The 26,245-nt window shown below is 46.8% G+C and overlaps 1 protein-coding gene across 1 annotated transcript; it reads left to right on the top strand.

The window, feature by feature from the left end:
* The first annotated feature begins 1,259 nt into the window (after positions 1-1,259).
* LOC119466115 (eukaryotic translation initiation factor 3 subunit E-A-like) lies at positions 1,260-18,718 on the top strand. The gene is made up of 12 exons (XM_037726602.2): positions 1,260-1,373; positions 1,732-1,849; positions 1,939-2,056; positions 2,167-2,212; positions 3,881-3,985; positions 4,807-4,932; positions 7,332-7,456; positions 8,255-8,372; positions 12,240-12,451; positions 13,462-13,564; positions 16,415-16,543; positions 17,677-18,718. Exons 1-12 carry the CDS (start codon positions 1,284-1,286, stop codon positions 17,701-17,703), a joined length of 1,317 nt encoding a protein of 438 aa, XP_037582530.1. The 5' UTR covers positions 1,260-1,283; the 3' UTR covers positions 17,704-18,718.
* The last annotated feature ends 7,527 nt before the right edge of the window (positions 18,719-26,245 follow it).

The following is a 26,245-nucleotide window of genomic DNA, read 5'->3' as shown; positions in this document are numbered from 1 at the left end:
CTGCAGTTGATTAAACCTCGAGAAGGTGAGGCTGACAGATACGGTGCAATCTGTAAGTAAAAAAAAAAGAATTTCTTTTTCTTACAGGCCGGGCCTCGTCATGCACACGCGGGCCCTAGCTAAGCTTAGTAATGAACGCCCGGGCCCGGGCCGGGCCAGGGCTCCGTAACATGGGCCCGGGTCGGGCCCGGGCTCGGGCAGAAAAGTCAGACCCGTGCAGTGCTCTATTCTGTGAAACTACTTGCTACTTCGTTTCGCATTGGCACCAGCGACGCAGTACTGAAATGTGGTTGATTCTGGAAGAGAAATGGGAGTACTGGGTCCTTACGCGACATTAAACAGAGTGCCCGGGAAAATGTCACATTCGCGTGAATTTTAGTGCGAACGGGCAAATGGTTCAGCTGGCAAAACCCTTCATACTGTGTGCCACGAAAGCAACTTTATTGCTATTAAGGTAGCACTACTTGGTAAAGAGCTGGTGCTTACGACCGTGTACACTATAGACAAAAGGGACAAAACGAAGGAAAACGGAAAAAGGCACATGAATATCACCAACATCCGTCGTGTTAATTGAGTTTTACGCAATTAAAGGCTTTCCTTGCCCCGTCGGGGTAGCAGACGAACATTTTTTCCGTTTTTCTATTTTCACCTGAGAATTCAAGAACTATCCAACCTCACGGCGTTATCAGATGAAGCTGATCGAAAATGTGATCTCTGTGGCAGATCTTCGTAGTTAATTGGCTAAATATACGAGCTCAATTTCGATGTTTCACATTCAGTTTAGTTCCCGACTTACGGGCCTTACTTCTCCGACACCTACCGCACGGCTACCAAAGAGCTCACGCTAGCCTACTTACCAACATCCGTCTTTGAGCTTCACGGGCTGCAAGTTGTAACGGTGGTCTTTCTTAAGGAAGCAAAGAACAAACACTGAAAACACGACGCAAAAAATGACTAAGAATGTCAAACTTCGCGCGCCGATTCGGATTCAGTTTTGCTGCTCGCAGCACTCCTAACGGTGTGTATCTGAAACTCACCACTTTGTCTGTTTTTTTTTAGTATTATTCACAATAAAGTGTCTTTCGTTGTTGAAGCACTACAGCAAGAAGATTTACAAAAAAAGGTAAACGTCGTTACGACAAACTTGTCGTAAAAGAGCGGTTGTTTGACGATTCTTTGAAAAGTTTAGCAGTTGATGCCAGCATCGTCTGGCAACAAAAGGCAATTGTGCTGGCAACCATGGAGGAAGGGAAAAAAAAAAAAAGTCTTCTTTCACAGTCAAAATGGCCGAGTGGGACTTGACGTACACGGTTGGCCAGTACATTGACCGGCATATGGTATTTCCGCTGCTGGAATTCCTTCAGAACAAGAGTGTAAGTGTTCATAAAGCCGGTATGCATTCTTGAACCAATTTCAGTTGTTCAATAACGTCTGACTGTCATTATATTTCGCGAGTTAACCCGTTGTCATGCCGGCCCTCGTGTGTGTCAAAACAACGTGGCTTTGCTAGGACTGGGGTAACTTTGTTATAGAAGTTCTTTGTGTCGTGTTCTTTTTCTCTGGAGTCACTTTGTTGTTGATGTCAGGAGTGGACTATTCCTAAAGTGCTCGACTGTCTGCTTCGTTGCCGATCAAGTGACTAGTGCTAGACGTAATAAATCTGCCTTCCTCCCATATTGCATGTTTACGATTTATCTAATCACTTTCTTATTGGCTTACGCCACCTTCCAGATATATAACGAAGATGACCTCCTCAAAGCCAAGCTGGACCTACTGCAAAACACCAAGATGGTCGACTTCAACATCGACGTCTACAGGATGTGTTATCCGGACGCCGAAGTCCCGCAAGGTAGCCCACCCGTTCCCTGGTTCTGTCATGCCTTTAAAGTTGCACAGAAGGTGGTAAAAAACTTGCTTCATTGTATTTTTTTTTCTTAGACATGATCCAGCGACGAGCCGAGGTCGTGAACACGCTCGTGGTCTTGAAAAATGAGACCTCTGCTCTGATCGAAGCCTGCCAGGACGACGAAGTGTGCAAGAACATCCAAAGTTCCCGGTAAGTTCAAGCGAGAAAGCGATAAGTTGCGTTATTACGGGACGGGTGCCAATGGTTGATGACTGAATCGATTTCCTTTTTGACAATGACGCTGTTTTCCTTTCGATCAGGGACAGCCGGCAGGTCTTGGACCATTTGATGCAGATCAGCAATCTCGTAAGTAAAGCCTTGTGTTCTTAAGCATGCAGTTGTGCTTTTTTCATTGAACGTTTAAGCAGCTTCACACGTTTTCTTAGTGCGAGAAGTGACCGAAATTGTACCAGTGCATTGCCGGCAACCTTTCCCTGTGTGCCCTACAAGCTCAATTCAAAGTACTGCTCACAACCCTGCCGTCTGTCACTGTGGCCAACGAAATGTGACACCAGCCGAGGTCTCGGCTCAGTGGCGGTTGTTTGGCATAAGGTCGTGGTTTGAACTCCTGGCTGTGGCAGCTGCATTAAGTGAGAGCAAAATGAACGAACGTTCATGCACTAAGATTTAGGTGCATGTCAGAGAACCCCAGGCGGTCAAAATTAATTCGGAGCCCTCCGCAACAGCATCTCTCATAGTCCCAGTGTTTGCACGAGAATGCAAGTAGTGTGCTGCTTCGTCATCACTGGCCTGTGCTTCCAAGTCGCGACTTCTCGATTCTCACGGAAACAGTAAATCCTAATGGAGTATGTACGAGAAGCTTGTTTCCAACATATTCTAGACAAAGAACGCACCCTTTAGGGTTGATTATCTACAATAATGCGATTGGCATTTAAGTGTTGGTGCATATATAAATTGGTGATAGGAAGTTCATTATTTTTACATATTTTAATGACTGTGCTTTATTTAATTGTGTAGGGTAATTTGTATGTTCGGGCACATACTAGGTGACCCAAGTCGGACAGCAGCCAGCAGCAAGTTTTCTGTTTGGACCCTTACCCAGTGGCCCACGTGGTCGGCTTGGCTTGACATCGGCCAGCTCATATTTACTGGCGCAAGCTAGTAGACAACCCGAGCCACTGGGAAGGGCGACGTAAAGAGACTAGACAGATAGACACAAAGTTACTGAAGCAGGATGGGAATTCCAATCTAATCACATTAGTAAATTGGGAAACATGGTGCAACGTAACGCAAGCTACGAGGAAAGCTACTGAAATGTATGAGAAAGTAGCCTGCCAGCAGCGTTTTCATCTCGTTAACACGAGAGAGCAGCTGCTGTTGCATTGTCATCAATCATAAGTGTTGTTTCCAAGTCGCGACCCCTCAAATCCTGAAGCAAGGGATACTAAAGCTCGTGAATCAATCAATCCACTAAGTGGGACAAACATTTCACCTTTGTGGGGAGAATCTTTAAACGAAACTGTTGTTGACATTTTGGGCAAATAGCTACAAGTGACGATGTCAAGTAGCAATGATTTCATTCCCACACCTTGTGTCATACCCTCTTTGCATTTGTCTTTAAAGCAACAAAATAAACATGCTGAATTCACCAAGTAGAATGGCTGCTGCCAAAATTTTGTGTAAACAGCCTTAAAGAGCTCGATTAGCATTTGAGCAGCACACTGATGAGTCTAGTTTGCCAGCACATTGGGGTTAGCAGCATTTTACTCTGTGATGAACTGAACTCTTCGCCAGCTGCCCGGGTCTACTTCACTGCAACGGTTCAGACTTGCTCGTGTTGGTGAGAAGGCTTTTTAAAGTATGTTTTAGAATGGCATACACAAGCTAACGTAAAGAGTTATGATGTAAGGAAATGGCACTCTCACGATGTGCTGCATGCTGTGTTTGTTAGTGCGTTTCCGTGACTTACACATACCAACGTGTTAACGCTGACCTTGCTTCTCCCAATTGCAGATCAATCCAGAAATGATTGACCGCCTGTACGCCTATGCAAAGCATCAGTACGAAACAGGTGGCTATACAGGTGCTGGAGAATGCCTGTACCTCCATCGTTTCTTGGTGAGCACTGGCCTCTGTTTCTGTTGAAGTGGTCAGCTGTAGCTGAACGAGCAAAGTCTTAAAGTGAAATATATAAAGTTTGGGGGGAGTCTGTTTGGCAAAAAGAAAAAGAGGCATATTTACATTATTTGATATGTGTGAGTGATGGCGTTCACAAATGGAAATCTGAACTGAAAAGCTTCTAACAAGCGCATCCCTCACGTGCTGCAACGATTTTATCGCCCTTGGACTCTATACGGAACCTGACAGCGACGTCGATGGCACAAATCCGCTTAGTGTCCATATAATTGCTATCGCATTAAAATGCAATGGTAAACTTGGCAGTAATGCAGTTCCACTCAACGTGAAAGCTGGGGAAGTGCGGAGCAATGATTCGCTGGTGTTTCCCTTGTGTTTATCTCGTTTTTTCCTGTGTTTACCTTGTGTTTAGCAATCCGTCATCCGCTTTGACACCGTTGCTAAGGCACAACTGATGGGAAACCGCCACACACATGGAGCCAAAGCCTTTGCTGATGATAGTTTGAAGCGATTTGAACGAATTTCTGTTAATTAATATGCTTAATGCTTGGTTATTTCTGTCTTTTAAATTATTCTGAATCATGTTAGTTCATTTTTAACTAGTTTTGATCAATTCTGCACTTGTTTTGACCCTGTTTTTAGCACTTGTTTTTGAGCATGATCACGCAGTAGACGCCGACAGCCTGGGCCTCTAAAGTGCTGCCTTTACACGAGTGTGTTCGGTACCTTTCATTCAACCATGTGAATGGTTAGACCCTGTCGTGTTTTGAAGCCGTGTTGTCTTGCAATCTTGGCGATTCCAGATTTCCAACAATGACAAGAATTACCTGAACAACCTGTGGGGTAAGCTGGCCTCCGAGATCCTCATGCAGAACTGGGACGTGGCCCTTGATGATCTGAGCCGGCTGCGAGAGTACATAGACAACAACGTAAGTGGCCTGTGAAGTTCATGAAAATAAATGCAATGCAAGCTTATTCTTATCACTTCCCTTTCGGTGCCAGATTGTACTTGAAAAATACTATTGTGGCCTTTCTGTTGCAGGTTTAAACTACTAGTCTAAAGTTAAACTTACCTCGCTGTGGTGGCTTAGCACCTAATGATGTTGCGCTGCTAAGCATGAGGTCTCGGGATCAAATCCCAGGCGAGGCGGTTGCTTTTCTATGGGGGCGAAATGCAAAAACGCCCTTGTCCCGTGCATTCGGAGCACGTCAAAGATCCCCAGGTGGTCGAAATTAATCCGGAGTCTCCCCACTGATACGGCGCGCCGCAGAATCAAATCGTGGTTTTGGCACTTAAAACCCCAGGATTCACTAAAGTTAAGCTTACTGTATTTATTCGTATATAGGCCAACCTTTTTCTTTTGGAAATGTTTCACAAAATAAGCTATTGACTTATACTCGTGACCAAAGAATCTCGACCTATATTTGTGAACAAAGCTAGCAGAAATACCGAACTAGTGGAGTTCCTCTGTCATGCCTGCTGTGAATTAGTCTGGATATATGCATGCTGGGTTTAAGGAAAGCTGGATATCCAGTGCACTCGGTAGCACCGTGGATGACGTTGTTAGGGGTGCCAAGGATGCCTATGAAGCATCTGACGATGACTTCTATGGCAGTTCCGACGAGGATGCCGCTTGTGGCATCAACTAGGAAATTTAGTAGCCGAGCTTACGGTAAACAGAGTTTTAGATTAGGGGACGCAAGCGGCTTGCGTCCCCTAATCTATTACTCTCTAAGAAAGGTGTCATGTTGAGAGCCTTTTTGTTTTTCTCAAAACATATGGGTTGACCTATATTTAAATTATGCTTTATTTTTGGCAAGCTGAATATATTGGGGTCAACCTAGTTTGTGTTTGACCTATTTACGATTAAATACAATACACAGTTAAACCTCAATATAAAAATCTTCAATATAACAAAATTCTCACTATGATGAAGTATTCAACTTTTCTAACTTCTACCATACATTTAGAACCTCAATATAACGAAGTGTGTTTATACGCGATTTCAATATAACGAAATTTCACTGCTGACGTGGAGGAATACCGAGACAATAAATGGAAACTTCTGCAATGCATATGATCCAATGGTTGAATTACAAGCGGCTGCTTGCGAACTCGCCTCTTGAATAGTGCACCACGCGGTTAAGAGCAACCACCAAAGTGGAGTAGCGTCGTGTTCCTTCTGAAGTCTAAGTGCGTTGTGTTCCCTGTGGCTTTGAAGTCCAGGTGTGATTAGATCCTATCGTGCCCCGTCCGCTGTATGCTTTGGGTGTGAGTGAAAGCGTGCGAGGGTGAGCCGAGAAGGATGGGGGCCTTAGGCTTGGTGCGCACCGTCTTGTTGCGCAAGCCGGGTGGGCACAGACTATTTTTGGAGATGTGTTGAAGCGAGAGGCAGCTGAACCATTCGCTCCCCTCTGCCTGCGTTTTTCGTGATATTGTCGTCCCATTGCGCAGGACGCTATTCGCCGTGGGGGCGGAGTGCACGCGAAAGCGTAGCAGGCTTCACTTTCTACCGCCAATGTGAGGGTATCGTCAACACGAGATGAAACTGTATTTTGGGTTGCCGACTCTCCAATTCAACAATTAATGAAATTTATGTTCTAATTAGAATTTGTTTATTCCGACTGCCCAGTAATTCGGAAAAATTTGCGGCCCCTTCCATGCAAGAAAAATTTATCTTCAGCTGTACTTATTTGCATACAGGGTGTTTACGTAACTTGAGCGAAATCCTAAAAATATGCAAAATGCCATGTAGCTGGACAGAACCAAGGTAATGTTGTTTGCTGTTGCTTGGAGATGCTCCGATTATTTTTTGCATTCTGCCTAATTACATAATTATTCTTAATTAATTAGTCAACTTCTCATATATAATCAGATGAAAAAAGTGTCAGTGAGAAAATTGTAGAGCAACATGAAAAACTCCCGATATAGCTTTCTGTTGCTCAATACATGCTACATAGAAGTGTTTACTATCGATAGTTTGGCATCACTAGTATGAACATGAGATAGTGCTGGTTAACATGAGTATGAACGGGTGTGAGTGCCTGTGAGCTTTGAGTGAACATGGGTATGGATGATTGTGTTGGCAAATGTGAGCAGACGCGAGTGTGAGTGTAAGTGGGTGCCAATAAGTATGCGATTATGAACACGAGTGACCATTGGTGACTATGAGCAGGCTGGAGGGGGGAACGTGAGTGAGTGCTGACAAGTATTAGTGAATGCATTGACATTTCTGGTAAAATAATCTCGCTTCACTGGCATGGTTTCTTGGAGAAGCATTCGGAATGAGCGAGGCAGTTTCTGATTTGTCTCCTCTCTCCTCCGCAGAATTTCTCGTCGCCGCTGCATTCGCTGCAGCAGCGTACTTGGCTCATCCACTGGAGCCTCTTTGTCTTCTTCAACCACGCCAAGGGCCGTGACCTCATCATAGAGCTCTTCCTTGGACAGCCACAGTAAGTCACGTCCTGTGCCAGCGTTATTGGTAACGTGGCGAGAAAGTCGCCCAATTTAGTGAGCTCTTGGCATGCCTGCTGACTCTACTGAATTTTCCATAAAGATTACAAATTTGTGCTCGTTTTATGATCTTGTAAATGTTGTGGCTTGTCTTTTAAAAAAAAACGTTCTTTTCACAAGAACGTTTCACTCGTTCTCTGAACCTTCCATTGGAGGTCTTATTATGGTTGAAGGACGCCGGAGGGGTAGTTATTGCAAAGGAAGTTTATAACAGAGAAATTCCTGAAGCAGGTGAAATCAGCAGCAAAGTCTTTTCAAAAGTCGCTGCGATCTAAAAAGAATATGTTGTGTGTCAAGTCTTTGCTGTCTTGAGTTTGTGGCTGCTTGTGTGCCTCATCTAGAGATAGATAATCATTAATAAAGTGTGTATGTGTCCCTCAGAAGGCGTTGGCTCGGGGGGCAAGCTTTAAAAAATACATGCTATTTCGCCTCTCAAAGGGATTTTCGCATGTCTTATAGACAGGTTTGCAGGTATGCTTGTACACTCTTTACTAAGATCTAGGCGTTTTTGGAGTCTTAGTGACCTCTTTAGTGACGTAAGCATCCAGTAAATTGCCCCAGTATAATTTCTTAGTGGACTTGGGCCAAGTTCCAAGGCTCGCCGTCGTTTTATTCCAAAGGCAGGGTTCAATGCAGCTTTAGCTTTTGGATTGAAAAGTTTACAGCTTCTTGCAAAGCACGGTCACACCTATTTATAATTCTTATAATTTTCTTCTGTCTCTTTGCTCCTTGTCAAGGTATCTGAACACCATACAGACCATCTGTCCACACATCCTGAGGTACCTGACATGTGCCGTCATCACCAACAAGCAGAAGCGAAATGCCCTTCGTGACCTCGTGAAGGTCATTCAGCAGGTAAATCCCATTACAGTTAAACCTGGATATAACGAAATTGACAAATTCCCGAAAAACTTCGTTATAAAGAGGATTTTGTTATGTGCAGGTTCGGCACGAAATTTCGAAACGTTTACCTTATTTACTCGATTCTAACGCGCCCTCGATTGTAATGCGCTGGTCTCTCCTCGTCGCCAACGCGCTTCTGCCCACTTCCGGTTAAGGCACGTCCGCGCTAGCAGCAAATATACCAACGGCGAACCGTCCTCCAGTGCCGTAGAAGAGGTGTCCAAAGTATACGGCAGTTCGGCCAGCGCACCGCCCGCTGCACGATCGACGGACCAATCAACAACGCGTGAAGCTGCACCTCCGCCGCCGGGGAGGAAAACATCGGCTGCAGCTTCTGTTCCAAGCAAAATTATTTCTGCTAGATAAAGCGATGCATAAATTGTACATTTTATGAAAAACAATATCCGCTGTCAAACGTTTAACATGAACGAGAGCTCCGATACTTGTCGAGCTCAGCTGCAGCGCACGGCTATCGACAGGAGACGACCGGCTCGGCTGTGCTCGCATTGCAGCGGACGGCGCTCCTAATATCCGCGTATTTTTCTTCTTTGTGTACAATTATTTCGAAGAGCAACAACAGCGATAAGAAAATGTTGCGGCTCGTGAGCGTCGGTAATTCATTTCGAAGCGCCGTCCGTTTTAGCTTTGAAGGGAACAGGAAAAGGCCTAGCGACGACATCGGCGCCGTCGAGCGAAAAGCGGCGGTGAGGCTGCCACACAAATGAGTCCCGGTCTCATCCTCTCTACGTACGGCAAGGAAATCTCGCCGTTCGTGAGCAAAACCGCTGTCGAACGGCGGCCCGCGAATGGCAAACGGCGTGCAGCGAGTTACCGTGCCGGTAACGTGGACGAGCCTTAGCCGCGACTCGAGCGCTTCTGAGCTACCCGCTGTTGCTTCCCTGCCGGCCAGCGCTATTGCGAAGCATACCGCTATGGACCCTGTGTTGCGCGCACGTCCAGAAAGGCCAACACTGTTGCACTCTGTTCGCGCAGCTAATCAGTTCGCTTTCGTGAGCGGCAGTCGCCAGCATTTGTGCAAATCATCTGTTAAATTAGCTGCCATAGACTAACATGCACTTTTGCTGGGACCAAAATACTGGCTGCAGCTTCTGTTCCAAGCAAAATTATTTCTGCTAGATAAAGCGATGCATAAATTGTACATTTTATAAAAAACAATATCTGCTTTCAAACGTTTAACATGAACGAGAGCTCCGATACTTGTCGAGCTCAGCTGCAGCGCACAGGCTATCGACGGGAGACGACCGACCACTGTGTTGGAATGCGAGCGATTTGGCACTTGCGTTGCGGGCTGTAATTACCTATTTGCAAGCGCGTACAATCGAACAACATGGCAAGGAAGAGCAGGGAGCGCGCTTACCTGCTAGCAGACTAACCGGAAGTCATAGGTTCTTGCTCGACCAGTCGACATCGTCGTCCCGGTTGACATCACCAGATGCACCCTGGTGACATCGTGACGACCGCTGGGGATACCGGAAAGGCCAGGAGAGGAGGACGGCATTGTTTCTTTTATTTTGTGGCGCATAGCGCTGCAGCGTTTGGCATTGTTGATCGTGACGGCATTCTGAACTCGATGCACGTGTTTACTTGAAATGTTCAAAAAATATCTGAGGTGGTTTGGGGCCCTTGAAGCATCCTAGTGGTACTCAACTAGTACTTTCGAAAGGGGGATCTAAATGCATTTGCCAAGCGTGCTACGTAGTAAAATTTGTAGATTGTAAAGAGTGCTTTCAGGCACTTAGCCAGATTAGCAGCGGACACAGAGGTTCCCATGTGGCAGCTGATGTTAGCTGGTGTGGCAGCTGGTGCGTGAAGAGGCAGTACAATGTGGGCACTTGAGGTGATAGTGTAGGGTAGCTATAAGTACCAGCAGTGGCTCCCTGACAGTGCCCCCTTCTTATTGCGGTATTCACACGAGGCTGTTAGTGAGGAGTGCACATCACGTGACGACGATGTCTCGGATTTGCAAGATGGTGTGTCGCGCCCGCGTATCCCCTGGGAGAGGGGACCTTCTGTCTGGATGGAAGAAACGATCCCCGCTTTGTGCGGGAGGCAGTGCAGTTTCGTGCTGGTGTCTGGGAACCTTGACAAAGTTGCTGCTCCAGAGGGTGGCAACCGTATCACAATCGCTTCATTGTTGTGATTGGCAGCCCTGTCTCATTTGCGAAAGCTCCTTGCATGTGTGCCGCTGCGATGGAAAGCTCCTTGCATGTGTGCCGCTGCGATGGCCAAATTAAGCAATGATTCCACTTTATCTTTTTCAGGTCGAGCAATGCTCCCGCGCCTTTACAGTAAAAGCTCGGTACAACGCTACAGTAAAAGCTCGTTAATTTGACTCCGATTAATTTGGAAATTCAGATCATTTGGACCGGTATTTTGGTCCCGGCAAAAGTGCATGTTAGTCTATGGCAGATAATTTAACAGATGATTCGGACAAATGCTGGCGACTGCCGCTCACGAAAGCGAAGTAGAGGCGGCGCTAGTACCACTTGAGTGAAAATTTTGCTAGGGCAGGCTGAAAATTGGCCTTTTCGATGGGAGATGACGTTCAACGCATTCACTGTCCCCTAAGCTTCGGCGAGACATGGAACTACTGGAGGCGTCGCTATTGGGGTCACATGCGTGCATGCCGACTGTTGTTCACATTATCCGGCAAAAGCTAATTTTAGGATTGCGCACATGTTGGTTGTTTCTTGACATTTGAGCGGAACTAATATTTTCGTGGGATGGGTGGGGCCTGTCACATGAGCGCAAGGGGCTACAACCCCACAATTTCATTTATTCACTGCTCGCAAAGAGGCTGTCCTGATAATATACCGTATTTACTCACATAATGAATGCACCCCTAACTTTAGTCGTCAAATCTCCCGCGTAATAAACGCACCCTGAACTTGCTGCTCTGAAGTAGGAGAGACACTGTAAGATTCGGCATCCGATATGGCGTCCGGCGGGTGCGATTGTATAGGACGCCGTATCGGATACTGAATCGTACCATGTGTCTCCTACTTTTATTGTGATAGCAATCATATGGACACTCCAGGCGCATTTTTGCCATCGGCGCCGACGATGATCACGGCTCTATTTCCTGCGTTCGAGGGAGGAAATGCGCCGTATTTCGTTGCGTGCATGGCACCGGTGCAAGGGGGCAACGCAGCGACTGCGCATTGCGCGGCCGCGCATGCCCTATCTTGAAAGCGATCTGTGTCAGGGGCTGAGTCTAGGTGCGACGGCAGCTTATACCTTTGTGCGTGCTCCGTTATTGCCGCTCAGTTTGCATTGAAGCGATGCACGGCACGAAGGTCACTTCACTCAATGTTGCTGCCGCGCTTCCTCACACCAGCATTTTGACAGCGAGTGTCCATGGTCATCGAGTGTGATTTGTTCATGTTTGCCTGTGTGCGCCGACACCATGTTGGTTAAATTACTTTGCAAATTTATACGGACGATAAAACTGTTATCCTTAACTTCGTGTAGCTGTCTACACATTTGCTATCGCAATCGATGGTCTGCCTTTCGGGCGAAACTGACTTGTTTAGAGGTGGCCGCGGAAAGAAAATTGCCAAAATTTTACCCCGCATGATAAGCGCACCCCCAACTTTGCGCATATTTTTCGGGGAAAAAAAGGTGCGTTCATTATGCGAGTAAATACGCTAGCTGGAGCCCCACTCGAACCACTGACAAAGTGCACAAAGGAAAAAAATTTGAATGCTATTGCTAAATTATCTTGGCCTCTGTGCATGTTTGATGGAGAGATTGTGCTGCTTGTGTTACTAACCCTCTCCTGGGAAACCTGACGCACAGGAGTCGTACACCTACCACGACCCCATCACCGAGTTCGTGGAGTGCTTGTTCGTCAACTTCGACTTTGACAAGGCCCAGCAGAAGCTGCGCGAGTGCGAGGTGGTCCTCTCCAATGACTTCTTCCTGGTGGCCTGTCAGGACGACTTCATCGAGAGCGCCCGCCTCTTCATCTTCGAGACCTTCTGCCGCATCCACGAGTGCATCTCCATCAAGTACGGCTGCTGACGTTTAAAACATAAAAGCTTCATAGGATGTGTTGCAATGCTTGCTGTGGAAGGCTAATTAGGCAGTGGCCATCTTAAGTCTCGTTCTAACTCTGGCTGAGCTGACATAAAAGACAGCGTTGTGAACCTCAATAGTGGGAACTCCAATAGCGCTAAAGAGACGGGGACAGACATAGGAACGATAACACACGGCCGTGTGTTGTCGCCGTGTGTTGCAATTTCTATGTCTGTCCCCGTCTTTTTAGCACTATTGGAGTTCCCAATATGACAGACCAACTAGCCTGCATCAATGCCTTGGTCAGGCTTTGTGAAGACTGCAGGGAAGTAAAAAACGATGCAGGCTACTTTGATGTCCAATCAACGTGGTGGCTTAGCAGTAGGTTTGGAAACTCAACAGGAAGGTCGTCTGCCCACAGAAAAAAGTAGTCACGCTTTCTTATGGTGCTCAGTGTAAGTCGTGGTGTTTAGGTTCACACATGCAGGGTAATAAATATAGCAATAATATGTGCCTTTTTGTTTTTTTGTCATGACATTATGCGAGGTGGCTTCATGTCGCAGAGACATCTTCCAGACAGTTCCAGATGCATTCCATTACTTGGGCTCGAAGCCGTCTTCTAAGCTGTCAACGTAGACTGTCTCCAATGCTGGCCAGATTGAGAACACAAATAATATACCCGGCGTCATCTGTTTTTATGCGTTACTGTCATCACGACTCCTAGTAACCTTTCTACAAGCTTGCTTCTTGATTTGTGAAATAATGTTTCAGACTCGCATACCTGTTTGAGCAGTGTGTCGATACTTTTGGGTCTGCACTTAGAACACTTCAGAATTGGAAAAGCATATCGCCATCATACTTGCAGCAATAGATCAGTCCACCAAGATGACAAGATTACCCATGTAATTCTATATATTCCATTGTTCTAGCTGTTTCATCTTCTATTTAATTGCACTGCAGAATGTTTCATTTCCGTATGCGTGTTCTTTTTTTTTTTTTTCAGTATGTTGGCAGAAAAGCTCAACATGACACCTGAAGCGGCCGAGAAGTGGATCGTTAACTTGATCCGCAATGCCCACCTTGACGCCAAGATCGATTCAAAGCTGGTGCGTACTTTTACCTGGTCATTTTTACAAATAAGCTTTTTCAGGACGAGCTGACCTTGTTGTTAGTGCGCTTGTGTGTTGCAGAGACTATTGGAAAATGATCTTATGTTCTGTTCATAGCAACTCTTGAGCTGCATTTTCCTTCCCTTGGCATCTAATCTGTTTCTGAAACAGACCGCACGTTATCTTTCCTGCTCATTACATTAGCTGCCCAACTTCTACCTTACGTTCACTGCTAGGACATCTATCTGCATTTTACAGTTGCCGACGTATAATTCAGTCACCGATGATTTGGACATGCTCGAATATCTAGACAGCTTCACAGCACTGCCACAGGCACCATAGACGTAACGTATAATGACGACTGCAATTTTGGACATCTACCGTGCGCCGCATGATAATTCACACTCCATTTGCACGACCACGTGCCAGTTCAGCTATCGAGTCGAACAGAAAACAATACAGTCGAATCTCGTTAATTGGAACACGCTTAATTCGAACTTCCGGTTTATTCGAACTGACGCTGTGGTCCCGTCAGTTATGTGTATTCCGATGGGCAATAACGCCTGGTAATTCGACGCAAAGCATTTGCAACGGTTAATTCGAACATACCGCACACCCACAATGCTCTCAGCAGCGCGCCAAATAACGCGGCGGCACCTCCGACTGGCATTGCTCCACCACCGCCATAGAGCAAAAGCTTCGGAGAGACCCCTCAATGCAGCGGCGGAGGCCCAGTCCGGCCAACAAAACTGTCCACGCCGGCAAACGCTCGCCTTCCCAATAACGGCAGAAAACGAAACTTTAGGAAGCGGGCTAAGCTGGCGCACTGGCACGGCGGTGGGCGCGCACGGAGACAGTCGAAGGTGAGGGAGCTACGAGGGAGTTGAGAGAGAGGGCGAGGGGAGCCACTGAAACCACTGTCACCGAAGCGGCAGAGTTGCAGAGGCCAAATCCGCTTCCCTGCCGCCCTCCTAGCCTCACCTTTGACGGTCTCCGCGCATCTGCCCGTCTCCTTGCCGGCACCGCCCGCTCCCTGAAATTTCGTTTTCTGCTGCTATCGGGAAGCGAGCGTAGGCCGGCGTGGGCAGTTGCGCTCTCAATGCGCTTGCGCGCTGCGATATTTCACGACTCGCACCGTCCGTGCATCATGCTGTGGTGCTCGAATACTTCAAAAATACCTCCTTCCTTTAATTCGAACAAATTTTCGGGCCCCTTCGAGTTCGAATTATCAAGATTCGGCTGTATTTAGATGTTTCACTGGCATGGTTGCCGGCCATGTCGCCTGTGCCTCATTGAAACAATCTATCGAAACCTAGTTGACCCAGTAGTCGCTGGCTGCGCCAAAACAACGGTACAAGCCAGGCAAGCTGCTAACTGCTGTAAAGGCTGTTTGTTGTATGAACGCTGAGAGTTCCACGTGTCGAACATTTGTTCCTAATGCTACATAGCGACATGGACTTGGCTAACCGATCTTTGTCGCTAAGAATCCTCGAGCAGCTTCAAGTGATGACAACACCCTCCTTGATATCTGTGCCGATGAGGGAGGCGATTAAGGGGGAGACGAGGGGATATCAGATCGCGAAAATTGCGAGAAAAATAGATTTTTGGAAACCACACGTTTCGGTATCTGCAACGCCTAATCTACGCTGTATCAAAATGGTTTGGCTGAAAACGCACTAGAAGTGCCCCCAAAAAATTAATTTGGCAGTGCGCAGGGCGAGAAAACAGCTTTAAATTGTGCAAAATCACTGCAGTTCACGGAGTCATATCTCGTATTTCCCGCCACCGAGCACCGCCATCTTGGTATCGTTCGAAAGCTCAAAGTTTCGCCGTTCCGCTTCTCAATTCGTCGGTCGTCGCCATTTTGTAACAAACGCACAAACACAAAAGAAGTGCGGGTCTGCTGGAGGTGGTCACACGGGCCCTCCGATGAAAGCGGGCCTCCGATTGGCTGCCGTGCTGAAAGGCGTCTCCCCATTGGTTACTGAAGTGGCAGCGGGCAAGATGGCAACCGCAGTTGTCTGCTTCGCAAACCATGCCGGTGTCTTCACCTGACACGCAGAATTCAGATTTCTGAGAGCTCCCAGGTTAATGATAGATCATCGCTCGTTCGAGAAGAAATTTTGGATGAAGCACGCCTTTGGAATTCAGAAGCGCGAGCCTCCTACGGCGAGAAAAATACGGCGATTAGAGGGAGAAGCGGAGGAGCACCCGACTGAACGTACCACACTACCTTGCACCGTTGATTACGTGCCACGCCATCTTGCACTGTGCGACTCCAGCGGCGAAACCGACAGAAGATGCGCCAACGGAGGCTCCCGCGCCTCGGCGTACGGCCATGCCAATCAGACGAGATCGTATCGACGCGGGTTGAAGGTCATCATCGCCGGCAAAGATAGTGTACTCAGTTCCTGATGCATCTTGCGACACGGACACGCCGCCTCCGAGCGAGCGTCAACCATCGACGAGCTACAGTGTGATAACCGAATACAGTGCAGTCCGCATATAACGATACCACATGTAACGATATATTGGTTATGACGACGAGTCAAGCTAAGAGTATCAACTTATGCATTAGGGCTATGAGGAAAAAAAAAACAACATATATAACGATATGTTATTCACCGCATATCGGATATAACGATTGAAATTTTGCTTCTGGGCAGTGTTTTTCATGCAGAATAATCGTGAAAATTGCGTTCCCACATTGCCCTTAAGGCAGCGTCTACATAAACACTTGACCTGCAGCAATAGACCTTTAGTTCCGGTTCAGTGCATGTGTTTGTGCATGTTCCTAGTAATGTGCTGCCTCTACAGCAGTGTGTCGTGTTGTGTTCTGCTCCGCAGGGTCACGTGGTGATGGGAACACAGGCCGTGTCTCCATACCAGCAGCTCATCGACAAGACGCAGGCCCTGCACTTCCGCTCTCAACAGCAGATCGGCCACCTCGAGCACCGACTCAGCAGCTCCGACCGGGTACGGCCACTAAATTGGTTGGCATGGGGTTGTCGCATAACACTGGTGTAGCACTAGTGCTGCACTAGTGGCAGACCCACAGCTCTGGTAGAGTGTGGGCACTAAAGTGGGCATGGGGTGGTAGTGTAGCACCAGTGCAGCACTGGTGTCACACTGATAGTGCAGCTCTAGTTTCCTTAGCCCTCAATGAGGCCCAGAAAAACAAAAAAATTCTTCACAAATGTATGCCAGTCTGAATAACTGATAGAACAAAGATAGCAAAGCTGTAGTAGCGAGTTCTCACACCCTGAGGAAGTACTATGGGTCTGTTTGCTGGGTCATGGCCTCACTCGAGGGCATCTACTGTATTTGAGCGCTGTTCCCTACATGGTGTCAGCTTTCACTGCTGCAGCCGTACAAACTCCTAGCTTACCTCCAACGTGGAGCCGGTATAATGCAACGAAAGAAACAAATTTACGGATTACTTGTTAAAAAAACTTCGCATATAAGTTGTCTGTTCGAATGAGATGTACGCAAGGTGACTTTTATTTTATAATCTCTGATCATTATGTATTTTTGGGGCTCCAACACAGGCTGCACTGCATTTGCATATGATATTGACCATGCTGTCGCACACTGACCACCACACAAAAAACCATTGCGAACTCCCACAGCTTGGCTGTAAAAATGGCAGATAAAGGAAAACCTTCTCACTGTGTAAGAGGCATGCGAAACAAATGACGAGAGAGGGGAGAAAAACCGGGTGCCTTTGCTGTTAGCTCAAACAGGGGTTTCAAATGGTTATTTAAGACAGTGCAACAGAGATCAAGAGGCTTTCTTTCATTTTATTTTTTCATATCATTTGCTGCATTGAATAACAAGATCTATGCAATAATAGGAGGCTGTAATGTGAAAGTGTTCCAAAACATGGAGCTATGCAGTTATGCTTTTCGATTCATAGCTTCTAACCAGATGCTCACTAAACCCTTGTTGGTGGTTATAGAGCCTTCTGAGCCATTCTACTCATTGTTCATGCATGGTATAAGAAACTGCTCACTTCGAAGTGTGTGATATATCAGTCAGTGTAAAAACAGTAACACTGCTATTGCTGAAAGTAATGTTTCTTTTTTTGTGTTTTTCTTTCTTTGTTTCAGACATCACATTGGGGAGCCCAGAACTGATAGGGAACGAAATTGTAGTGTTTAGGACTGTTCGGCACTTTCGCTAGTGCGCAGTGATGCGGAAGAAAGGCAGAGAGTCCAGCACGGCCTCGGTGCCCAGCTCGTACGCCACTCGCAATCCACGTGCGGCGGTCGCACGTGAGGACCGTGTCTAGCACAGCAACATCTGTGCCAGATGAACGCTGCTCGGCACAGCTCAGGGACCGGAGGCCCTAGGGTCAGCCAGCGTCTCGAGCACTGGCAGCAGGAGCCCTGGTTCCTCGGACGCCCTCGTCCACGCTCGGCTCCGCGATCCTCCGCACCTTGCCACGGACGTCTCGCCTGGCAGGACCTCTCGCCTCGTTCACCCCAGGAGCTCGGAACTGCTGCCCGCCTGGTTCTGACATTGTGAGATCGCGCCTCGTGCCACCGTGCTTGTGCACTCGTTCACTTCTTCACGGAGCTTGGGTGGCCGCTCCGATCTTCTAGCGGCACCTCGCGGCACTTACATATGACAGTAACATAATGATCTGTTTCCAGAAACCAAGGTTTAAAAAGGCTTCGTTGCAGACAACTTGTGCCAACAAACCAATCTTTCTAGAAACAAAGACGTTACCTCCTCTTCTCTCCAGTGTGTTAGAAAGATAACACACAGAAGAGAAGAGGAGGTAACGTCATTGTTTCTAGAAAGAGTGGTTTGTTGGCATAAGTTGTTTGCAACTGAAGCCTTTTTAAATCTTGGTTTCTCGAAACAGATCATTATGTTACGTTCCTGTCATGCTATATACGGAAGCGCGCAAAAAAACAAAAAGACAGTGCCGTGTTCGCCGTGCGGGGGCGATGACGAAGTGGTGTGATCGTGTGGCACGTGGTGCTTTTGCCATGAACACAGGCAGGCATTTTAAATGACTTGAAGCAGACGTGGTGACAAGGTGCTGCTAAGGTTTCCTTTCACGAGAGCTTTTGAAGAGACATTAAACACAAACATTAAGTATGGGTGGGCTAACTATTTTGTTAATAAACGAATTCAAATTGATCACTGGAGATAAATAATTTCAATCGCGAATTTCAGCACGTTGAAGTCATCTCTCAGGTACCACTGCCCGGTAGGTAGACCCAAGGAAAGGGCTTTAATTGTCGGTTGCGGTTTTGTTTCTGCAGCAAAAATTATCTTTGGTGCAATTTTTGGTAAGCTGAGTTGTGCACAGTGTTACAAAAATTCACCTTTCGCTGCTCCCCCCCCCCATAAAAAAAATGCATGCGGCCCATGATCAACATCGAAATCTTGTAATCAGAGCTGCTACTATTACATCGTTACAATTACAATTGAAAGCAAATGTTGGCAGCTGTCCGCCAGTAAGTCTACGTTTTCACTGAGTGGTTTTATTCCTCTAAAGTGCGTCTCGAAAGGTCTGCCGCACATTCAGCATGGAGAAATTTTCACAATGTCTAGAACAGTTGTAGTTTGAAACAGCCAGTTGTTCAGTTATGTGCTTGCCCAGCAGCTGATGGGGCTTGACAGAGAAGATTGTGAGGACCTTCCTACTTGAAAGCCAGTACTAGAACTTCAACACCAACCCAGGAAGATGTAGAAAAAACAACAGTGCAAGACATGCTAAATGGAGAGCGAAGTTGAACTGAAAACAAACATTTGCTGCCCGGAATGCACAGTCTACGGTTGCCTCATGAACCAGAAAACAATTTTTTTTCTTGCAACTTATATAAACACCAATTAGATTTATGCAATTTACAGTCCTGCAATGTATGATATGCTAAGTGTTGTATATGGCAATGGAAAACCTTGTTTTTAAGACTCCTGAAAAAGTCATTTTAATCTCCTGCAAATATATTAGCATTAGTTGTCTTCCATGTAAACTTAGCCCCCATGTTTATCAGGTGCTCTTGGTTTTAGCTGGCAGAAATGTATTAATAGCTCGTGTACACTATGGTGCAATCATCATGCAACGATCAGGGGCGGGACTCCGGCGCCAAACACAGAAAATTGACCGAAATTGCGCCACGCTGCACCAGAACGGTTTCGGCAGTGGCCGTGAACAGCGAGTGGACTCGTTCTCCGAAAAAGAGTACAGTCATTCGCGTTACGAACACTGCGTGACGGCACCTCCCGCAGAGTTTCTTGTAATTTTCGCACTTATGAAACACTGGACTTCTCAGTGCTTCCGGCAAGTGGCAGGCGGGCACGGGGCCACTGCCGTCTGTTGTCGGAACGGCTAGGGTTGCTGTGTTTAGCATAGTGTGACTGTAACCAAGGGCGCGATCTTGTACGCGTTCCAAAATGGAACGGAACGCCTCCGTTCCATTTTGGAACGCGTACAAGATCGCGCCCCAACTCTAGAGGAAAAGCTGCCCATAGTGCCCATGTATTGAAATCGGGAACCGCAAGGCTATGCTGCTACCCTTTGCAGGAGTGCAGGCGTAGACGGCGAATGAGATTCAGACGAGGCACGCGATCAACACGATCCCGAGCCTCCGTCAGTGTGGTAGCGCCATCTAGTTAAGGCACCTGGAAACGCAACCTTTTAGACACCGTAAATTTTACATACAAATTTTCTAAATGATATTTCTGATCATTTAGAAAATCCGATCTTTCTGAAAAATGTACGGAATGAACTTCAAACGTTGTCCGTGCCTAGGTGCTACGTGTAAGTGCTTGCTTTTGCATAATATGTTGAATATATTTAGTGCTACAAAAATGAGTCGTAGCAACATGGCGGCGCCTATGCGGTTCCCACTTTTTTCGACCATCTTTTCCTCTAGAGTTAGTATACTAACTCTACGGTGTGCTAGAATACGGTTTAGTGGGCCGGGTGGCGCAGTGCTCCCTAACTGAGGTGCACAACAAGTAGGCTGAGAGCGCTGCGAGCGAACTAGATATTTCAGAGGCACGCACTGCAGCGGGTGAAGCGGGCGGGCGTCTGTGTCCCCCAAGGCCGCTATAACATAAAACTATTCCAATCTGTATTTATGGCAATATGGGCGAGGCACTGAGCCATTTTGACCTATCGCGAAGGGCTAATGGCGGATTTGGAATAGAACGCCGCAGTATCACCCGAAAGGCGAAGCATCGATTGCGATAGCAAATTAGTAGACAGCTATAAGAAGCAAGAATAGTAGTTTTATCAGCCATAAAAACTTATAAACATGTGTTCGCTCACTAAATTAACAAGCATGGTGTCATGCGTGCACAAGCAAACATGTACACATTACACTCGATATACCGCAGAAACTCGCTGGGAAAATGCTGGAGTGAAGAAGCGCGGCGGCAGCAGCGAGCGCATTCACCTTTGTGCTGCCTCGCTTCAACGTGAACTAAGCGGCAAAAAACAGCGCACACAAAGCTATCAGCACTCGCACTATGTCTTTATCGCAGATCGCTTTCAAGATGGGGCCCGTGCGGCCGCGCCTTAAGCAGCTGCTGCCGCAGTAGAACGGCCCCTCTCCCCGGTGCCTTGAGCGCGATGGGAGACCGCGCGCGAGATTGAGCCGCCATCGTCGACTAATCCTCACGCTTTCACTCGCACATACAGTATATAGCACGCGGCGATGATCTTATCGCTCCTGGACTTCGTATGGAACATCAAGGCGACACCAGAAATGCACCTGGAGTGTCCACATAATTGCTATCGCAGCAAAAACAGATTGGAATAGTTTTACATTATACCAGCCCAGGGTTGACTGCGGCTCTCTTGGTCTGCGGTGACACAGAAATTATGTTACAGCGTCGATTGGACCACATAATTTGAAAATATGTTCCGGTATCGTCATGAGCGTAGGCGCGGAAATAGATAGTTTGATCGTTGCGCAACCGATGTTTCCGGCTTTACAGGAAAGCATGGGCCGAGATGCCGCTCGTCCCGCTGTTCCATATTCTAGTATGCTATAGCTGCGAAGTGCGCTGCCACTACGAGCTTCCTGTTCGTTTATTCTGTGTTTCGTCGTGGTTTAGAAGTGCGCTGCCGTATTCCATTATTCCACCAAAATTCAGATTGGCCTGCTCCAAACTACTTCAAATTGAAGTTTTATCTGCTCCAAATTGCTCCAAAATGAAATTTAGTCTGCTCCAAGCTGCTCTGAAACGCTATTTTGTCTGCTCCAAAATGCATTTTGAACTTCTCCAGAAATTGCGCCAAAATTACTTTGGACAGACCCACCCCTGAATGATACATCACTTGCCTAAGTCAGCCACTTTTGCAGTAACTATAATGCTGTGCAATAAAAATGCAGGAAGGGGGGGGGGGGGAGGGTAGGCATGAACAGTGGGGTCATTATAGCATTGAAAAGGAGTCACAAAAAGAAAGGTTCCAGAAAACAACCTGCTCGCGGAAAAAAAATAAATTGCCAGTTTCGTCCAAAGGCATGGCATTGAAAGCGATAGCAAGTACTTAACATTGCAACTCAAGCTCCTCGCATGGTGCTCTAACACTGAGGCAATATGGCACGACACAGTACGCAGTACAACTGCTGTTGCGCAGTAAGAACAGCACCCTGGCATAAACCGGGCGTGTCACAACGCTGGAGCAGTGAGGAATGCTGGCGGCAGTGTTACACGCGTCGCACCTCGACAGTGCAGAAGATGGGGCCGAGGGAAAAGAAATTGCGCTGTTTGTCAGCGCTGACTGAAAGGATTAGATTGAAATGGCTTGACGTTTAATATCCTTTCCACTCGGAACCAGTGCATGCACCACGGTGTGGTGTGGGCACAAAGCTCATGCCAGCAGTGAAAAGCCAGAAGGCTGCCCCTTGGTGTGTCCACTTGACTTTATCGCTTTTGCAGCCAAACTCGCTGCGATTCTCTGGAGACCTTCCAACTCTCCCCATGTGGGTCGTGCATAGAGCACTGCACGGGCCGGGCCGTCCGAAGCGTTTGTCGGCGGGCTCGGGCCGGGCCCGGGCCAGACTCGGGCTTGAAGCCACGGGCCGGGGCCAGACTCGGGCCCGCTCATTAAAGGGCCTAAGTAGGCCTGCGAGCACACGCGACCGTTATGCATTGCAGGGTTCAATGCATTCTGTGCCAAGCTGAAGTGACACGTGCAAGATGACTGGTATATCTTATCAAAGAAAATAGCAAAACAGATGAAGTTTTCAATTTTAACAGCGGAGTTGTTTCAGCCGGGCGTAATGTGTCTGCTGAATCCAAAGATGTGGGCCGATCCTGGCAACAGTGCAGAAAGGGTCCAAGCGCAATGGCACATACACCTGTGAACTAGGGAAGCTGAGCCTGGGTAAGTCTAGCTAAGAATGGTGGAGACTACTTAAACTTAGTCTGTCATCGATAGGCAATTTAATAACCAATCAATAGTTAGTCGATAATTGATCAATAATCAATAAATTCCAGAAAATGCTGGGGATGACTTGGTAGTGCTTAGCCTAGCCCAAATACAGGTCAATATCTTGCGATAGACAATCGATAGCCAATCAAAAGCTAATCGATAATTGATCAATAAAAATGTCACAGTTTCGCCCTAAGGGCGAAGCAATGAATGCGATAGCAACACAGCAATGTCATACGAAGTAAGGTGAGCGGCTTTGGTAGCAATATGAATTGTAGTAAACATGAGCTGATTAAGTAAGCAGGTGTGCTGCGGCGTAAGTAGACCGACATGAAGCGAGACTCGATGACCACGAGAAGGCGCGTGCGAAATGGTGGTGTTGATGAGAAGCGCTTCCCGTGGGCAGCGCGTGCGAAGGTATGTGTAGCGTGCATTGGAAAATGTGGCCCGACTATTATTAACTGAATGAACAAGCGTGGTGTAAGCGCGCACAAACAAACATGAATAGATCACACTGAATGACTGCAGACGACTGTCAAAACGCTGGTAGCAAGCGCATACGCCGCAGCGGGCGAAGGTACGTGTGGTCTATCGCTTCAACGGAAACAGCGGCGAATGCACAGCGCATAAAGGTCAGAGCCGTGTGGAGATAAGAGACGGTGCGGGCGAGCGACGAGCGCGGTTGTTGGCAGAGTAGAAGTGCGCCCCCCCCCGCTCCCTCCGGCGCTGGCTTCCCGCTTCCTTGCTTGCGCGTGGGAGATTGAGTGCGTTCGCTCTCCGTGATAGCGCGCGTCCCCGCACGCTTCCGCTCGGGCATACGGCGCGCGGCGAAGATTTTATCTATACAAAACCTCACGGCGACGGCAGAAATCCCGTTGAAGTGTCCATATAATTGCTATCGCAATAATAAATAAATTCCGGGAAATCCTGTAGATGACTTGGTAGTGCTTAGCCTAGCCCAAAAGCCAGGACTAGCTATGTGCCGATTAGCTCCGCTGTCTCTTTAGCATTGTGCCGCCAGTGCAAGCTACGCTAATTTTTTTCTTTTCCACAAAAGCGAACATTGTTTCCGCGTAAGGAAAAATAAATTATACAAAGAACCGCTCCTCAAACCATTTCCATGTTACCGCTTTTGCAATTGCACTATTACCAGTGTCGATACTATTGCATTATTTTGGCGCTAAGGCCAGTTACTTTTGTGCTTCAATGCATAAAACAGCGTTTTTCTCAAAAAGTTAACTGGAACACCCGTGCATTTCGTCGGACACTTTGAAAATTAATATCTCGAAACTGGTTCAGTCCTGAGAATTCGCTCCAAGTGGATATGGCCTTGCGAACTCAGCGGCTACAATTCATAGATTGAAAGATGTGGCGTAAAATAATTAATTCAAAAGTTAATTAGCGTAATTATGTTATTTCATCAATTAGGCATTCTGACCATCCATTAGGCCATCCATGTCAGAATTAGCTTGCAACTACATAAAACAATTAGCCTCCTTAGAGCGTCGTCGCATTATTGCAAATACAAGAATTCCTGCGATATGGTCAATTCCATACTTCAGAACACTCTATAAGCATCAGTCGTTAATACATAACCTACCATTCACTTTGAAGAAATACAAAAAATATCGATAATTTCAGTATATAAGACCTCAGCTCATACTTTGTTCGCTTGTAATGTATCTGATGTGATTATTATACTGTCTTTGTGTATATGGTTTCGTTTTCTTGGCAAATGTTAATCTTGTAAAATTAAGTCTCATGCTATGTTGTATAGCTAGTACTGCTATTGTAGTGTAGTTTAAAATGCATTCTGTTCAAACTTTTCCCAATTCTGTTAACTCGCCGTGACGGAAATATTCTGTGTCTTTCCGTTCATAGCTATTTCGTCCATGAGGAATTCCAGCGACAGCTGGAAATATATCTGAATTATTGTACCTGTGTGCACACTGCTTGCTGTACTATTGCCTTGCCTGGTCTTTTGGGTCACGTCAAGCTACGTATGTAGCTTTTAGTTCAAAATGACCGTCCAGCAGGTAAACTGGAGAATAAATTGATTCGATTTGATTGATTTCGTCGGACATTTTGAAAATGAATATCTCGAAACTGGTTTAGTCCTGAGAATTAGTTCCAAGTGGATACGCCTTGCGAGCTCAGTGGCTATAATTCGTAGATTGAAAGATGTGCCGTAAAATAATCAATTCAAAAGTTAATTAGGGTAATTATGTTAACTCTTCAATTAGGCATTTTGATTTCTCGTGGAAGCAATGGCCGCCTCATCGAGTAGTTTAGATGAAGGGTCATAATTGTGCATTCTGCCACAGGCAATTTAAAAAAAAAATTCGTTCAGCTAAAATGCAACACCCTGTATGCTAAATGACATCATGGAACCATATCGTACAAATCAAGGTAAGTGCATGGGCAGCAGCGGAAAAATAGCAGCACAGGCAATGGGCCGGATTACTGATGTTCCCGTGGGAGAAACAAAGATTTCGGCCTTTTATTGCTTATATACTGCAGCTGATTAAACCTCGAGAAGGTGAGGCTGACAGATACGGTGCAATCTGTAAGTAAAAAAAGATTTTTTTTTTTTCTTACAGGCCGGGCCTGGTCATGCACACGCGGTCCCTAGCTAAGCTTTGTAATGAACGCCCGGGCCCGGACCGGGCCCAGGCTCCGTAACATGGGCCCGGGTCGGGCCCGGGCTCGGGCCTCGTAAAACGGGCCCGGGCCGGGCTCGGGCCGAAAAATCAGGCTCGTGCAGTGCTCTATTCTGTGAAACTACTTGCTACTTCGTTTCGCATTGGCACAAGCGACGCAGTACGGAAATGTGGTTGATTCTGGAAGAGAAATGGGAGTACTGGGTCCCTACGCGACATTAAACAGAGTGTCCGGGAAAATGTCATATTCCTGTGAAATTTTAGTGCGTACGGGCAAATGGTTCAGCTGGCAAAACCCTTCATATTGTGTGCCACGAAAGCAACTTTAATGCTATTAAGGTAGCACTACTTGGTAAAGAGCTGGTGCTTACGAACGTGTACACTTAGACAAAAGGGACAAAAGGAAGGAAAACGGAAAATGCACATGAATGTCACCAACATCAGTCGTGTTATTTGAGTTTTACGCAATTAAAGGCTTTCCTTGCCCCGTCGGGGTAGCAGAAGAACACTTTTTTCATTTTTCTATTTTCACCTGAGAATTCAAGAACTATCCAACCTCACGGCGTTATTAGATGAAGCTGATCGAAGATGTGATCTCTGTGGCAGATCTTC

Source organism: Dermacentor silvarum, chromosome 10 (assembly GCF_013339745.2).
Source record: "Dermacentor silvarum isolate Dsil-2018 chromosome 10, BIME_Dsil_1.4, whole genome shotgun sequence".
NCBI lineage: Eukaryota > Metazoa > Arthropoda > Arachnida > Ixodida > Ixodidae > Dermacentor > Dermacentor silvarum.
Note: the sequence above shows the minus strand (reverse complement) of the source record. Positions and strands in the feature narration are given on the sequence as shown.

Coding starts and splice junctions, on each gene's coding strand:
- LOC119466115 (XM_037726602.2), top strand. CDS start 1,284: ATGGCCGAGTGGGACTTGACGTACACGGTTGGCCAGTACATTGACCGG. Junction 1,374..1,731: donor AATTCCTTCAGAACAAGAGT/GTAAGTGTTCAT, acceptor GCCACCTTCCAG/ATATATAACGAAGATGACCT. Junction 2,213..3,880: donor TGATGCAGATCAGCAATCTC/GTAAGTAAAGCC, acceptor TCCCAATTGCAG/ATCAATCCAGAAATGATTGA.